The following is a 17,184-nucleotide window of genomic DNA, read 5'->3' on the forward strand; positions in this document are numbered from 1 at the left end:
CACCTGAGTCTCCTTCCTTTAAAAACGAGGATGTGGATCCTCCTGCAAACCCACACTCTTGAAGCTCCTCAATTCTCCCTCGTCCTGGACGATGCCTGGAGTCTCCAGCCCAAGGCTGAGCGGCAGCATCACAAAATCCAGGCAGTGCCCGAATGCCCGGCATCCCACCTCTTGGTGCTCTCTCCAGCTGGCAATAGAACACGATCAAGCTTCCTCGAATGGGAGGATTCTGGGCGGGACCTGGGCACGTAGAAGGTAGCTCTGGGCAACTCCAGAAGGATGAACTCCCCAAGCGCTCAGAAATGGAAGTCCTGCCTGGCAGAGGCACCACTACAAGGACATGGTGTTCAGCTGGCGAAGCTCATTTCTTCCTCGTCACGGTGGTGGCTGGGGGGAGGGAGACGTTTCCACGAGGAAGACTGCTTTTTCAGGCAGACCTAGACAAGGCAGGGTGGTATTTATGCTAGAGTCTGTCAGTCAATAGGCCATTCTTAGGTACCTACATTGTGCCAGGTGGCATGTTGAGTGCTGGGGATACCAAGAAAAGCAAAAGACAGTTGCTGCCTCCAAGAAGCTGACATTTTAGTGGATAAATGACTAATATAGTGAAAAGGACCTTAGCAGGAAATAAAGCCTGTGCCAGCTTCCTAATTTTATAGTTGGGGAAACTGAGGCCCAGGGAGGTTCAATAATGCCCAAGATGTTATTAAATTTGAGTAACGGCTACACACTATTATCCCTCAAGATGTAACTCTCTTCCCCCTAACCTTTCTCTTCTACCACGAAAGGCGTTACGAGCATTTCAGGACGGGAACGTTCGTGCTCTATAAGAGTGTGTCTCGAGACTTTGAAGTCCACGTTCGCCAGTGGGACTGTGGAAGCACTCACTCCCGCGGGTCCTGTAACTGTGGCTTTGTTGCCAAGGAAGGAGACGACGTTGTGGCTTTGGACATGTGCAGCGGCCAGCTCCACGCGTCACAGCCCTATGTATCTGTGAAGAGCAGAGGCGCCAGCAGCAGCATCAAGATCAAGGAGTCGTATTTGGGACGGAAAGTCACAGTAAGTAACGATGGGATTTCCGGGGAGGGTCTCGAGTGCACATTCTTATTTTCCTTCGTACAACTGGTAATTTCACATCCAAAGGGGTTCCTGCCTGAAGTAACAGACCCCGGAAAAGTGTTCAGTCCAGCACCAGAGGCCAAAGGAGCCGAGCTCTCCTCTTCAGACATGTGCCTCTGTTTCCTAGGGAGAGTTAGAGGCTGCACAACTTGAATCCGAAAAATGGGCCACTGCCGTCTTTAGAGTAAAAGAAGGTGCTTGCTGCTAGTGAGGATGGAAGATGTTCACGTTAGAAACCCCTAACCAGTGTAACAGAGACAGAGCAGGAAGATAGAGCCAGAGGGGGACTTTTGCACGTCCAACTGATCCGGGTCCTCCTCCTCCTCCTCTAACGAAATCCAACGTGCTATATAGCACCCCAGTCCCTGCCAGGTACAAGTCACCAGAAATCCCACGAAGACAAGGATGAACTCTGCTTCCAGAGAGCTTCCCGTCTGCAGGGAGACCGTCCGTCCTCTTCTTCTCTTTTCATTCTGCACTTCTTTTCCACGTTCTCCCACAAATTCTGCCACAATTTACCTGGTACACTAGATGCCTTTCTCTGGATTTGAAATGCTGCTCTGTAGAACCTGGCCCACGGCTGGCACGAGGTCCCTTCTGGTCCCTCTGGCTGCTTGGGTCTCCATGCCTCAGTTTACTGTCTGCATACTGCTCTGTCGAAAGGGATTTGCTCCGGTAGACTGCAGGTCCCTTGAGGGAGGAGACTGACCCATCTTTTCACCTCCTCGGTCAGTCCAATGTCTGACACACAGCAGACACTTACTACATGCTTCCTTGGGCTGCCCATCTTTGGACAGGACCAGCCCCTCTCCCTTAGCAGTCATGCATGTGCATGGAGAAGCCTTTTCCATCCCTTCTTGTGCCTAGTCATTGGGAATATGCAACAGCCAGCTCACACACCTGCCATTCGTCCTCTCTCCCTTGCCCTGTGGGTCACCCACAATGCTCAGTGATTGTGTCCCTTGATTCAGAGCCTTCTCATGTCATCAGGAGATTATTAGGCTTTCCCAGCAAGATATATGATGTTCTAGAGGAAATGTATCCTAGACAAATCTATCATTTTAATGAAAAATCAATATTTGAGGAGGCGACTGTGGAGCAGTGGAAAGAGGGCTGGGTTTGAGGTCAGAGCCTGGGTTCAAATCTTGACTCTGCCACATAGGAACCATGCAACCTTCTTGACCTCAGTTTCTCTGATGATAAAAATGAGGGAACTGGACTGGAGGACCCCTTAGATCCCTTCCACCTCTAAGTCTGTGATCTCTGAGCTCTCTGGCTAGCCAGCCAACATTATAAAGATGCCTCGTCGTCCATGAATCCTGAAGCAAAAAGCAATCTATAATTCTGAGCCAGTATTGATTCCCGCACACGAACCTCTCGAGGATCTTAGATGTCAACTTGCTGCCTCCCCATGTCTCCAGCTTCCCTCCTGTCTCCAACTGTGTTTGCTTTTAGATCTTCTTTTATTCTGGAGCTTTTGTTCGTGCTGACCTGAGCGAATGGGGCATCAGTTTGACGATCCAGGCTCCTAGCTCGGATTACAGAAACACCCGGGGACTTTGTGGCACCTTTGATGAAGACCCAGAGAATGACTTCCATGATGAACATGGCACCATGATCAAGGATGAGTCCAATCCATACCTTGTTTTCAGTAATGAATGGAGGTAAGAGGATCTGATTTTCCATTGGAGGGATGTGACAGCAAGAATATTTGGATATCAAAGGGCAGTTAAAAGGCTCAGTGGATAGAGAGCCAGGCCTACACTCACAGTCCTGGGTTCAAATCTGGCCTCAGACACTTCCTAGTTGTGTGATTCTGGGCAAACCACTTCACCCCCATTTCCTAGTCCTTTTCACCCTTCAGCTTTGGAACCAACATAGCGTTTGGGTTCTAAGACAAAAGGGAAGGGCCAAAGACAAAGGAACTTGAATAGCACAAAGCTTTGTATCTCATTCATTTGCTCAGATTTTTAATACACCCACATACTCCACACCTGATGTTCTTTGCAATGTAACTGCATCCATGTGCCAACAGTCTTCATTTCCGTCTGTTGTCTTGTCTTTCTCTTCCCTGGAAGGATGTCACCAGGAAAGAGCATGTTTGACAAACTTCCAGTTTCTCGAAAGTCTCCTCGACAGATCTCCTACTGCAGCTGTTCAGGAAACAAGGCTGGACTCCCATCTGCTGGCCCTTGGGCTGGTCCGCCCGAATCCGGAACCATTCCGGGATGCACCGATGGCAGCCACATCAGGCGTCCTTCCTTGATACCAGAACTAGACGTCACTGCGGAGTACATCTGCGTTGATGGGCTGAGAAACCATCTCAAGAAGCGTTCAGTGAGAGGAGGAGGAGACAGCGATGCAGCGGCCTTCCCTTCTAGCCAAGACGATGCTGCGAGTCTAGCACGAGGTCATTCAGAGGGACTGATTCACCATGAAGGCAGCCAAGGAAGAGCAGCTCCTTTGGGAGCCAGGAGGCAGACGCGGACTTCGGATCGCCGTCGCCAAGAAGGACGGCCTGCACTGAGGAGGCGGAAGAGGCAGAGCCTGCGCGAACACCCGCCCACATTGGCTTTCCAGACTCTCAGTCCCGCCGACCTGGACGCATTCAGCTATTTCTTCCCCGAGGACCACGGCGCTGCCCCCCACGCGGCGCTTGTGCCCTCCTGGCCCACCCCTTCGGGCCTGACGGAAGCCCGCGTCGTGGCAGTGTGCCGGCAGACCCTGGCCAACTCCAGCATCGGAACGTTGTGCTCGGGCTTTCTGGGGGAGCACATAGATGGCGCGGTGGACATGTGCGTGAGGGACGTGCTCTTGAAGGATGACCTGAGCTGGGCCGAAGCAGGTTTGGCCCTCCTGGAAAACGAATGTGAAAAGAGGCTTCTGGAAGAAGGAAAGTACAACCCGGGCAGCAACGAACAATTCCTGGAAGACATTCTTCTCGCGTTCAGGTGTCCCAACTTGTGCAGTGGACACGGGCGCTGCATGGAATGGGGCTGTGCGTGTCTCCAGGGCTTTGGTTCCTATGACTGTGGCGTGCCTTCTGGTAAGTCCGGGAGCTGGAAAACCTCCGGGGGAAAACAGCTTTTGGCCTTCGGTGGCCTGAGTGTGTGTGCGTGTGTGTGTGCATGCATGCATGTGTGTACACGTGTAAGAGTGTACATGTGCGTGCATGTGTATGCGTATGTGTGTGCATGTGTGTGTGCGTGTGTATGTGTGTGCACGCATGTGAATGGGTGTTCATCCTCTGGAGCCCAGGCTCTCGTATTATCTCACAAACTACTGGGGAGCTAGAAACCACACACCATCTTGTGCTTCCTTTCCTGGAGAAACGCTTCCTCAAAGAAACGGAGTCTCTCAGTGGGTAAAAGGGTCGTCTCTCGTCACTGTGCCGGGGGAAGAGGGTGCAGGGACCAAAATGAGAATGGTGCCTCTGCCCTGGGGAGCCTCCCTCTAGTCCAGAAAAGAAGGCACCCACAGAGAGTGGTCGTGCGGCCGTCTCCGTCGTGCCTGCGACCCCCCCCTTGGGGTTTTCTTGGCAGACACTGACTTGGTTGGCCATTTCCTTGTCTGACTCATTTTACAGATGAGGAACCTGAGGCAGACAGGGTGAAGGGACTTGCCCAGGGTCACACAGCTAGTAAGTGTGCTCCTGTTTATGAGGTGGGGTCCCCCATGGCTGTTCCTCCCCATCTTGCGAGGTTCAGGGAGGCCAGTCGTGGGATACAAAAGGAACCTGCGAAGCTCGCCTTCTTGCTCGCCTCCGGAGCGCTCTCTGTGGATGTGGGCTTTCTTAGGCTCCGGCTCCTCCTCTGTAAAATGGGAAGAATCATTCCAGTCACTCTGTCCACCAGCGTTCGGTGGAGGCCGAGACTCAAAAAGTGCTTGGTAGGTTCTCAAGCGCTACAGACGCTGCTTCAGGCCAACACGGATGGCATTTCTCTCCGAGGACGCACGGCTGGCATTTGTTATCCCCATTTAATTACACAGTGACCAGCATCAAGACCCCTCGGAAACATGGCCCATCGTGGGAGTCCTGGCTGTGCTCAGGGTCGGTCTGTGTTGTGGCCCAGGGTAAAGGCCTGGAAGCCGGAGATCTTGCTCAGGCTGATCCCTTCCACAGGGACAAAAGAGCTTCTGGGGGCTTGTCTAGAGACCCTGAATTTCTCAGAGGGAGCAGCTGGGGAAGGGTGTCCTGCCCCTAGCTCTCTGGACTGGGAAATCTCAGGGTTCAAGTGGAGTCAGGCAGGGGCAGGAAGCCCTCGTCTCTGCAGTCTCCCTTTCTAGGCCTGTAGAGAGACAGCAATAACCGGGGTCAGCCCTGAGCCAGGCCGATGGGACCCTTTTATGTAGGGAAACTGAGGCTTCCAGAGACTTGGACTCGACCCAGGCAGATAGCCAGGACGGGAGAGGCCAGAGGGGACCCCAGGCAGGGGAGGCTGCCAGGCTGCTGGGAACTTGGGCTCATCTTCTCACCCCCAGGAACCTGGGCTTCTCTAAGGGTTCCCCATCCTCATCGGCAAAGGGAGGGGTTTGGACCGGACCCAGAACTTCCCAGGGACCTCCTGGGACACCAGCAAGCCCCCCTCTGGGCTGCCCAAATGTGGTCTCCCAGGAAGGAGGGAAGGAAGGAAGGAAAGAAGGAAGGAAGGGAGGGAGGGAGGGAGGGAGGGAGAAAGAAAGAAAGAAAGGAAGGAAGAAGGAAGGAAGGAGGGAAAGAGGGAAGGGAGGAAGGAAGGAAGGAAGGAAAGAAGGAAGGAAGGAAGGAAGGAAGGAAGGAAGGAAAGAAAGAAGGAAGGAAGGAAGGAAGGAAGGAAGGAAGGAAGGAAGGAAGGAAGGAAGGAAGGAAGGAAGGAAGGAAGGAAAGAAGGAAGGAAGGAAGGAAGGAAGGAAGGAAGGAAGGAAGGAAGGAAGGAAGGAAGGAAGGAAGGAAGGAAGGAAGGAAGGAAGGAAGGAAGGAAGGAAGGAAGGAAGGAAGGAAGGAAGGAGGAAGGCTTCCAGTGTAATTCCACTCATCCCAGGGGTGAGGGTTGATGGGAAGGAAAATGGGGCTTCTTGGAGGGGGAGTTTCCAGGGAGGGAAGGGCCTGACATGGACAGAGCTGTGGAGGTGATCTGCCTCGAGCCTCTCACCTCCTCTGCAACTTCCTCATTCAGAAAGGAGGGCTAGACTGGGGTCTGGAGGTCTGGGTTCAAATCCAGCCTCTAACACTTCCTAGGTCTATGGCTTCCAGCAAGTCCCTTACCTGCTGGAGTCTGTTTCCTCCCCTGAGGGTGTTGGGTCAGGCCTTGAGGCTCCTCCTTCTCCATTTCTCCTGCTGTCAGGACCCACCAGAGCTCAGTGTGTCATTGGAGCTTCCCATGGCCTAGCAATGTGGCCTGGCTGGCACTCGAGGGAGTCTGTGGCCTTCCCGAGCACCCAGGGGCTACCAGCCTGGAGGGACACCTTGGGAGGGCTGCTGCCTCCTCACCGAGCTCTTGGGGCACCGTCTAGGGGCTTCCTGCCTCAAAGAGCCAGTCTCGTATTTCCTAACCTTCTGATGGGCCTCCTCCATGGCTGGCCTCTTCCTTGGGGGGATGGAGGCCGGGTCTATCCGGGGCTCAGCCAGTGGAGCTCCGCGCTGGAAGGCTCTCCCACGGGGGACAGAGCAGAGCCCAGGCCCATCGTCCACCTGGCTGCAGGGGGAGGCCCTGACCGTGTGGAGGACGTTTGGTGTTTGGTCTCTACCAAGCATCCTTGGCGCAGCTCCTCGGCCCCTCCGGGCTTGACTCCATGGTGGGGGGTTACATCTGCATCCTGCTGAAGGCCGGGCAGTTTGTGCGAGGAGGAGCCCCCCTGGGGGAGGCAATGGGCCCCCACAGGCCCCCCTGCAGGCCACCACAGCTGCCCCCCACGGACCCCCCCACAGGCCCCCTGCAGGCCACCACAGGCCCCCGCAGGCCCCCCTGCAGGCCACCACAGCTGCCCCCCAAAGACCCCCGTAGGCCCCCACAGGCCCCCCACAGGCCCCCGCAGGCCCTGGACCTCCACACAAGGGCTTCCTGTCCCTCTGGCTGGGCAGCTGCTCTGCGGCATCCTGGGGGTCCGGCGGAGAGGAGGTTTCGAGGCCTCTGCCAGGGCTGCGTTCCTTTGGGGGGCACTTGGAGGTATCTCCAGAGCGCACACGACGCCCCCTCCACGTGCCCGTCTCTGTGGTGTTTTAGACGCAGCCTCGACCCACGTTGCACCCTCTCCGGCGTCCCCCGTGGCCGTGAGCAGCCTCTCTTCTGGGGTGGCCGTGAAGGCTGAGGGTCCCCCTGTGATGGCCAGCAGCAGCCCAGAGCCCGGCCGCTCTCTGAGGCCCAGCCCAGCCCCCAGGACCTCAGGCAGCCTCCGGCGGGACGTGCTGGGACCCGGCCGCAGCTCGGCCTCCTCGGCGCCGCCTACGGGGGACCCCTGTGCGCCCCCGCCCTGCTTTCAGGGTGTGCCCTGCGCTCCAGCCCTGGATGGAGGCCCCCGCTGCGGCCGCTGCCCCCCCGGTTACTATGGAGACGGAGCCTCGTGCCAAGGTAGGAGGGGTGCCGGGCCTCCGGAAGGGTCACCCCAATTCTCCTGGCCGGAGGCTGGCGGACTCCACGGAGCCCCCCTGCCAATGGCGGCAGTTGCTGCGCTCTTATGGCCGTTTCTACCCTCCCCGCTGCCGTGGCGAGCCACCCGCCGGGCCCGGGCCGCCCTGACACGCTGGATTTCGTGGCTGCCATTTGGGGCGCCCCCCCCCCCCCCCAGCTCGGGCCCTGCCTTGGGCTCCTCCCCCTGCCCAGGCGGTCTTCCCCCAGGGACTCCCAGAGCCCGCACTGAGGAGCCCAAAGCTCCAGAGGGAAGGCTTTGGCTTGCCCCAGCCCCGAGGGGTTCTGGCCGATGACCTCTGCACCCAGAAATGGTTTCCTCCCTTCGATTCTCCGCCCAGGAGTCGAGGGTTTCTCCATGAAATCCTGACTCTCCAGGGAGCAGCGGGATGGGAATTCAGGCAGGCCAACGCCTTCCGGCTCAGGAAACCCAAGCAGGAAGCCAGTTCAGGAATGTCAGTTCAGGCTCCCAGCATGCCTTGTGCTACCCAGAATCCTCTCCCAGGCCTTCTCTCAGAATCCCCTTCTCGCTGCCCGTCCTCGCTCCCTCGCTGTGTTCCCGCAGAGGCCGCCCTCGCCTCTAAGGCCTTGTCTTCCTTGAACGCAGCTCTGTGTCGGCCCAGCTGTAAGAACGGCGGGAAGTGTGTCCGGCCCGGGGTCTGCCAGTGCCTCCCAGGCCTTGGTGGCATCTCCTGTGAAGAAGGTACCGTCCGTGTGGGGCCCACCGAGGCCTCCTCCCCCCCCCCCCCCCCCCCCCCCCGCTGCTTCTCCTTCCTCGGACCTGGCTCCGGCCTCTTGACCCTTAGCCTGTCACCCTCCTGAGCTGACGTCCTGGTGGGTCTCGACCACTGTGGAAGTGGACTTCCCGGTAAACACCATCGTCTCCATCCACAGCCCATTGCAGCCCTCCGTGCCAGCATGGCGGGACCTGTGTGCCTGGCAACCTCTGCACGTGCCCCTACGGCTTTGTCGGCCCGAGGTGCGAAACGAGTAAGTGGGCTCATGGAGGATGGCTTCGGGGGGAGTCGGGGAACAGCCCCTCCGTCGCCCCGATCATTCGGAGGAGACCCGGAGGCATGTCTATTGGCCGTCCAACGTGGGTGACCGCCAGAGCCGAGGGAAGGCCCCCGCTCACTCTCGTCCCTGGGGTGGGCATCACTGGCAGGGGCTGAGGAGAGTCTGGCTTCTTCCCGACCTACCCTGGAGCCTCTCTTGTTTCCTTCTCATCCCAGTGGTCTGCAGCAGGCACTGCGAACATGGTGGCACGTGCGTCGCTACAGATGTCTGCCAGTGTCCGCAGGGCTGGTTTGGCCCTACCTGTGCCACAGGTAAATGGAGGCCCCATCGGGGAGTACAAAATGAAGTGAACCCATTTCCTCTAGGCCTGGGCCTCCGTGCCTGGGGGGGGGTGATCCAAGCCTGAGGCTGAGCCTCCTGTTCAGGTCAGAGGACACTCCCATGTCCTTGCCTGCCATCTTGCTCTTCCATCCCTTTCCAAACGGGCATGACGCAAATGTCCCCATTTCCCATGAGAAGCAAGAAGTAGTGGCAGCTGTGGTGGTGAGGGCTCACCAGACAGGCATGTCATGGGGGGAGGCAAGAGGGAGAAGGAGACCAAGACTGAGACTGAGACCGAGACTGAGACCAAGACTGAAACCAAGACCAAGACTGAGACCAAGACCAAGATCGAGACCAAGACCAAGACCGAGACCAAGACTGAGACCGAGACCACACTGAGACCAAGACTGAAACCAAGACCAAGACTGAAACCAAGACTGAAACCAAGACCAAGACTGAAACCAAGACCAAGACTGAGACCAAGACCGAGACCGAGACCGAGAGACTGAGACCGAGACCAAGACCGAGACCAGCACTGAGACCAAGACCAAGACTGAGACCGAGACCAAGACCGAGACCAAGACTGAAACCAAGACCAAGACTGAAACCAAGACCAAGACTGAAACCAAGACCAAGACTGAGACCAAGACCGAGACTGAAACCAAGACCAAGACTGAGACCAAGACCGAGACCAAGACCAAGACTGAGAACAAGACCGAGACCAAGACCGAGACCGAGAGACTGAGACCGAGACCAAGACCGAGACCAGCACTGAGACCAAGACCAAGACTGAGACCGAGACCAAGACCGAGACCAAGACTGAAACCAAGACCAAGACTGAAACCAAGACCAAGACTGAAACCAAGACCAAGACTGAGACCAAGACCGAGACTGAAACCAAGACCAAGACTGAGACCAAGACCGAGACCAAGACCAAGACTGAGAACAAGACCGAGACCAAGACCGAGACCAAGACTGAAACCAAGACCACACTGAGACCAAGATTGAGACCAAAACCAAGACTGAGACTGAGACTGAGACCGAGACCGAGACCGAGACTGAGACCAAGACCGAGACCAAGACCGAGACCAAGACCAAGACTGAGACCAAGACCAAGACCAAGACCAAGACTGAAACCAAGACCAAGACCAAGACCAAGACTGAAACCAAGACTGAAACCAAGACCAAGACTGAAACCAAGACCAAGACTGAGACCAAGACCGAGACCGAGACCGAGAGACTGAGACCGAGACCAAGACCGAGACCAGCACTGAGACCAAGACCAAGACTGAGACCGAGACCAAGACCGAGACCAAGACTGAAACCAAGACCAAGACTGAAACCAAGACCAAGACTGAAACCAAGACCAAGACTGAGACCAAGACCGAGACTGAAACCAAGACCAAGACTGAGACCAAGACCGAGACCAAGACCAAGACTGAGAACAAGACCGAGACCAAGACCGAGACCGAGAGACTGAGACCGAGACCAAGACCGAGACCAGCACTGAGACCAAGACCAAGACTGAGACCGAGACCAAGACCGAGACCAAGACTGAAACCAAGACCAAGACTGAAACCAAGACCAAGACTGAGACCAAGACCGAGACTGAAACCAAGACCAAGACTGAGACCAAGACCGAGACCAAGACCAAGACTGAGAACAAGACCGAGACCAAGACCGAGACCAAGACTGAAACCAAGACCACACTGAGACCAAGATTGAGACCAAAACCAAGACTGAGACTGAGACTGAGACCGAGACCGAGACCGAGACTGAGACCAAGACCGAGACCAAGACCGAGACCAAGACCAAGACTGAGACCAAGACCAAGACCAAGACCAAGACTGAAACCAAGACCAAGACTGAAACCAAGACCAAGACTGAGACCAAGACCAAGACTGAGACCAAGACCAAGACCGAGACCAAGACTGAGACAGACTGAGACTGAGACTGAGACTGAGACTGAGACCAAGACCAAGACAGAGTGTATGTGTATATGTGGGTGTGTACGTGTGTGTGTGTGTGTGTGTGTGTGTGTGTGTGTGTGTGTGTGCCTGAGCAATGCATGTGAAAATAGGCACGGACAGTGTTTGTGAAGGCTTTTTAGAGCTCAGGACCTGGAAGCCGAGACCCACAGAGGAGGAATCTCCAAGTCCACTAATGCACGCTGATTTCTCCTCTGACTCCTGCCTCTCTTTGTCTCTCCTGAGTCCTTCATACCATCATGTCAGACCTCCCCTGGACCGTTTCATCCGTTTTGTCATTGTTCTCCAGTCACGTCGGGCTTTTTATGTCCCTTTGTGCGCTTTTCTTAGCCAAAAGACTGGTGATTCCTTCTCCAGCTCATTACAGATGAGGAAACGGAGACCAATGGGGTTAAGTGACTCAGCCAGGGTCACACAGCTAGGAAGTATGTGAGGGCAGATTTGAGTCCAGGACGATGACTAGCTGACTCCAGACCGGGTACTCTGTCCACTGAGCCACCCAGGTGCCCTCTTCAGTAGACAGGGAGATGGTGGGTCTCTTTTCTGTATCACCAAGCCTTGTCTTTTGGGCGATGATTCCCTCCTGAATCATCTATTGCACAGCCTGGATTGCTCAAGATTCCCCCAGTGCCTTCTATTTATGACGCTCCTCTCCCCTTGCTGTGTCTTCTACAGCCCCCTTGAATCTCGGGTTTACCCCAGGTCCCTCGGTGTGGGCTTTGGTGGAAGCGTTCCCCCCCCATCTCCCAGGAGGTCCCCCCCAGCTTCTGTTCGGCGTGAGGACCGAAGGGCTCCTTCCTGGTCGGGGCTCCTTCCTGTCCGGGCTCCCTTCGGGGTTCCTTCCTGCCTGGGCTCCCTTCGGGGTTCCTTCCTGCCTGGGCTCCCTTGGGGGCTCCTTCCTGCCCGGGCCCCCTTGGGGGCTCCTTCCTGCCTGGGCTCCCTTCGGGGTTCCTTCCTGCCCGGGCCCCCTTGGGGGCTCCTTCCTGCCCGGGCCCCCTTGGGGGCTCCTTCCTGCCCGGCTCCCTTCGTCACGCGCTTCCTTGGGTTGCTTCTCGTTCATTTCTCCAGCGAAGGCCATTTGGAATTCCCGCCCGGCCTCGGCTCCCAGGCCGTTGTCTGGTCCTTCCATGCGTCGCCTTTTAAGTTCAGGGGAGCCCAGCGAAGGGTGCGCCGAGGGCCCGCCTGGCGGCCAGAATGGAGCCGGCCTGACGGTCTCTCTCCGGCTCCCTCCAGCCTCGTGTGAGCCGGCGTGCCTCAACGGCGGCCTCTGCCACAAGCCAAACGCCTGCCTGTGCCCGGCCGGATTCTTCGGGGCGACGTGTCAGAACGGTAAGCGGGAACTTGGTCCCCCCCAGCCTGCTGTCCTCTGAAAGCAGGAAACCGGGGGGGGGGGGAGCCCTGGGGCGTGGGGCCTCGGGGGCTCTGATGCTCCCCGAAACCTTGGGATTGGGGGGTCTCACAGGCGGCTTTTCCTCCTCTGTCACCGGCTGGCCTGGCTCGACGCCCTCCTTTCCTCTCTCAAAGGCGCCCTTTGGGGGAGCAGAGCCCGGCTGGTGCCGGAGGACTGGAACTCAGACCCGGCTCTGGGCTCCCGGGCGGATTTCTCCCCGCGGACGTGAATGGGTCGCAGATGAGCCGCAGGAGTTTGGTTAAGAACCGGGGCTCCTGGCGGCTCCGTCGGGGCGTCCGTGCCTCTGGAGGGGCCCGTTGGGGCCTGCAGGCTCCGGGAGGAGGGCCGGACGAGGGGAGGGGCCCCCGGACAGCTCTCTAAGGAGGGAGCCCCCCCTCCAGTGTCCACCGGGCTCAGGGCAGGCACCGGGTCCTCTCGCTTCCGACAAGAACCACCATTTCTAGGCTCTGGACACTCTGAAAGCCCTTTGCACGCGCACACACACACACGCGCGCACGCACACACACATGCACACACGTGCACACACACGCATGTGCACACACGCGCACATGTGCACACACACACACACACGTGCACACACACGCTCGTTGGAGCCCCACCGGGTCCCTGGGCCCGAGGAAACTAGGGAGAGGCGGAGGGAGGGACGAGGCTCCGGCTGCTCCTGGCTGGCCCCGGGCTGGCCTCTCTCCTGTCCGCCCTGAGGCAGGCAGCTTCCGGGGTCTCAGAGCGCAGGCCTGGCCGCCTCCTCACCGTTTCCGTCTCTCCTCGGCTCCTTTAGCCATCTGCCAGCCACCCTGTCACAACGGCGGCCACTGCCTGAGAGACAACGTGTGCTCCTGCCCGGAGGGCTACGCCGGATGGAGATGCCAGAAAAGTAAGCTGGCGCCGGGCGGAAGGATCGGGCCTCCCCGGCCTCCCCGGCCTCCCGGGCCTCGCGGGCCTCCCCGGCCTCCCCGGCCTCCCCGGCCTCCCGGGCCTCCCCGGCCTCGCGGGCCTCCCCGGCCTCCCGGGCCTCCTCGGCCTCGCGGGCCTCCCTGGTCTCCCGGGCCTTGTGGGCCTCCCGGGCCTCCTCGGCCTCCCTGGCCTCCCGGGCCTCCCCGGCCTCCCGGGCCTCGCGGGCCTCCTCGGCCTCCCCGGCCTCCCCGGGCTCCCGGGCCTCCTCGGCCTCGGCCTCAACCTGTGCCTTTGCCTTCAGGCGTCTGTGAGCCGGCGTGCATGAACGGGGGCCGCTGCGTCCGGCCCGGCGTGTGCTCCTGTCCGTCGGGGTGGCGAGGCAGGCGCTGCAGCTCACGTAAGAGGCCCCTCTAGAGCCGGCAGCGCGTTCACACCAAGGCTCTCGTCCCCTGCGGCCGGCCCTGGGGCAGCCTGGGGGGCTCCGTGTGTGCCGGGCGCTCCTCCTGCGGAAATGCTTCTTGCAAGCGCGGCGGGCCGTGATCGGGGCCTCCCGAGGCCGGCCTTCAGCCTCTGCCCCGACAGCCCCCCCCCAAGGGGCCCCAAATGGGGGGAGGGAGCGGCGCGTCTGCCTTGGGCCGTCCACGAGCCGCCCTGCGGGCTCATCGTGCCGTAGCTCCCGGGGCTTCACGCACTGTCTCCCATTGGAGCGTGCCGGGCCCGTGTCGTCCTCTCCTGCCCAAGCCTTAGCCCCGGGCCTGCCATTAAATACACGCGGACGGACGGACGGACGGACGGACGGATGGACGGACTGACAGATGGATGGACTGATGGATGGAGAGACTGATGGACAGACTGACTGACAGACAGACTGATGGACGGACGGATGGACAGACTGACAGACGGACAGACAGACTGGTGGATGGACGGTCGGACCGATGGATGGACGGACTGAGGGATGGATGGACAGACTGACTGACAGATGGGCAGATGGATGGACTGACAGATGGACAGATGGATGGACTGACGGACGGACTGATGGACAGACAGACTGACAGATGGACTGACGGACGGACAGGCTGATGGACAGACGGACTGACAGACAGACTGACTGACGGACCGACAGACGGATGGACGGACGGACAGACTGCGGCGCTCCAGCACCGCGGTGCCCCTCCGCCCCTCTACTGACCAGGCACGTCTGTGCTCGCCGTCTCATTGCAGCCATCTGCCTGCCCAAGTGTCAGAATGGGGGACACTGCTTGGGTCCCGGCGTGTGCCGTTGCCCCTCTTCCTGGGGAGGCGTCCACTGCCAAACAGGTAAGTCTTTGAGGCTGGCTGGCTGCCCCGGGAGTCTGGGGGGACACGAGGAGCCCCTGGTCTGGGGCTTCGTCCCCACTAGGAGCTCCTTCGTGGGCCGCCATCGAGGCCTGGGAAGCGGCTCCAGCGGCCCGGGGCGGAGGCCGCCCTCCACGCCAGTCCGAGGCAGGAGCCTGGCGAGGAAGCGGCGTCCCGGAGGCCCACTTCTGCGGCCACGAGCCCGGGAGAAGCGCATCCCCTCGGCCTCCCCAGAGCCCAGCTCCGACCCTCTCTCGGCCCCGTCATCCCCGCGTGCCCACTTTAAGGTGGGGGAGGGGGAGGCCCACAAAGGTCAGGAGGCCCCCTGGCTCACGGGCCGGGGCTGAGCCCCCCACCCCCACCCCTCTGGGCCTGGCCTCCCCCCGCAGCAGGGCCGGCTGCTCACCCCCAGAGGCCGTGTGCCGCCTCCTCCTCCTCCTCCTCCCCCGGAGCCCGTCTGCTTGGCCGGGGCTGAGGACGGCCGCTGCAGAGGGGCTCAGAGCCGCGCCGGGGCCTGGTCCGGCCTTCCCGAGGGGCCTCAGGCCCCCGAGGCTGCCCCGCGGCCAGGGAGAGCCACGATAGGGACCTCGGACCCGGCCAGGCTCTCCGGGCAGCCTGCGAGAGGGGCTCGAGGTCGGCCGGGCTGCTGCGCGTGGAGGGCTTCTCGGCCTCTGACGGCTCCACGTTCTGCCTCTCTCCAGGCTCCAAGTAGCTCAGGCTCGGACGGCGGAGCCTGAAGGACCTCCAGGGCCGCCCGAGCCCGGCTGGAGTCTGGGAAACCTCGGCGCACCCCAGAGCTCGGCCTCCGGAGAGGATCCCGAGGGCGGTGGGCGGCAGGCGCGGGGCTCCCCATTTCCCTCTTCGCCCCGGGGGGGGCAGCCTCTGTGGGGACCCGGCAGAGCCCTCTCGGCTCCGACCCTCGTTCCATGCTCAACGCCGTGCGGGCCTCGTGCTGGGCGCCTCGGGCTCAGGGGGCACAGCTGGCGTCCGAGCAGGGGCCGGAGGACCAGGAGGCCCCCCTGGCGGAGAGGCCTTTGGGGGCAGCCGACACTGGGGGTTTGCCAGAGGAGCGTCGGCCCTCGGAACCCCCCCAGCCCCCCCCCCCGCCGTCCCACCTCCCTGAGCCGTGAGGAGGGACGTCCGGGCGAGCCGTGGCCGCGCCATGTGTTGTCCTCAGAACCGGCGGGGACTTTGCCCCTGGCCTTGTGGGCCCCTCCTGGGAGGACGGCGGGCTCAGACCACCCAGCCAGGCCTGGCAAAGGCAGGACTCGGCCCGTCCCCCAGCTCTGGCCAGACTCTTTCTGGGGCGTCTCGGCTGCCTCTGCGGAGGCTTCCGACCTCGTTACGGGATTCGCCTTTCCCAATGCCGCCATGTTTCTCGCCATCTTCACCGGCGGTCCTGACGGGGTCCATGTGGAGGCGCAGCCTCTCTCCGGGCTCTTCTCGCGGCGAGCTGGGAGGCTGCTGGCTCCGGTCCGGGGTGGTGGGGCAGCAGTCTCCCTGTGATGGAGCCGGACGGGGGACGTGAGTGACTTAGGTAGAGGCAGCGCGTCCTCAAGAGGGCCCAAAGGGGACTGAAAGGTGGCTGCATTGGGGACCTCAGGAGCTGAGTTCAAATCTTAGCCCTTCCACTCTCTACTCCCATGACCCCAGGCAGGTTCATTGACCCCCCCCCCCCGGGCCTCAGTTTTCAGTGAGGGGAGTCTGGGGGTTGGATCTGTCCTAGGGAGAGGACAGACGTTTGCAAAAGCACTGGGCAATGCAAACGTTAGAGGGATGGACAGGAGTACCTGACAGAGTCGCATGGGAGCGTCGGGGTCAAGATCTGGGCCAGGATTCTGAGGCCCAGCAGTCTTGGCACTTCTCTCCCGAGGGACCTTGGGTTGGAGGTTTGGACACAGCTTTCTGGCTTTGGGCGATGCCAGCTGAAGAGAGGAACCTTTTGACCCGGCTGCTGGCAGCTAGAACAGAGGACTGAGGACCCACTTCTCCACTGGACCTGCTTTGGACAATTCTTCATGTGAAGATCCTGGCCCATGTGATGGGACTCCCCTTGTGAGATTTGGTGTTGGGGAACCTGACTGCTTTCGCTTGGATAAGTTAGGTGAAGAAAAGCTTATAGGAAGTAGGGGTTAAGATTCATTGTCATCATTCTCCTAAGCCCTTTTCCTTCCTCCCTTTCCCCCAAAATAAACATGATGTTTATATGTTTCCTTCTTGTTCATTCCCCTACCAAATCCCACTATCACAGATCAGATGGCCTCTAGGTCTTGACACCAGATCATTTGACACTAGGCCTCTCTAGTCTGTTCAGGCTGGCCTCGCACCCGGCTCTGTGGAGTCTGTGAGATTTAAAATAGTGAAGCCCATAAACTGTAGTGATTAAAATGGTGGAAGATATAAATTGTGATAGATATAAGAGAGGGTGAGTAAATTTGACCGCAGAAAATATGTTTCACTATAGTGTCTTGGTTTTTAAATCAAATATAAGGTG

At 59.3% G+C, this 17,184-nt stretch overlaps 1 protein-coding gene across 1 annotated transcript in view; it reads left to right on the top strand.

Moving 5' to 3' along the window:
* Positions 1-16,897, top strand: part of VWDE (von Willebrand factor D and EGF domains) — a 32,886-nt gene extending 15,989 nt beyond the window's left edge. Inside the window, exons 10-20 of the mRNA XM_056800582.1 lie at positions 789-1,059; positions 2,575-2,783; positions 3,198-4,165; positions 7,323-7,667; positions 8,332-8,427; positions 8,619-8,714; positions 8,957-9,052; positions 12,284-12,379; positions 13,240-13,335; positions 13,657-13,752; positions 14,577-16,897. Coding sequence (XP_056656560.1) covers positions 789-1,059; positions 2,575-2,783; positions 3,198-4,165; positions 7,323-7,667; positions 8,332-8,427; positions 8,619-8,714; positions 8,957-9,052; positions 12,284-12,379; positions 13,240-13,335; positions 13,657-13,752; positions 14,577-15,037 — 2,830 coding nt within the window. The 3' untranslated portion in view covers positions 15,038-16,897. The remainder of the gene's footprint in view (positions 1-788; positions 1,060-2,574; positions 2,784-3,197; positions 4,166-7,322; positions 7,668-8,331; positions 8,428-8,618; positions 8,715-8,956; positions 9,053-12,283; positions 12,380-13,239; positions 13,336-13,656; positions 13,753-14,576) is intronic.
* Positions 16,898-17,184: the final 287 nt, after the last annotated feature.

The sequence above is a fragment of the Monodelphis domestica genome, chromosome 5, assembly GCF_027887165.1.
Source record: "Monodelphis domestica isolate mMonDom1 chromosome 5, mMonDom1.pri, whole genome shotgun sequence".
Lineage (NCBI taxonomy): Eukaryota > Metazoa > Chordata > Mammalia > Didelphimorphia > Didelphidae > Monodelphis > Monodelphis domestica.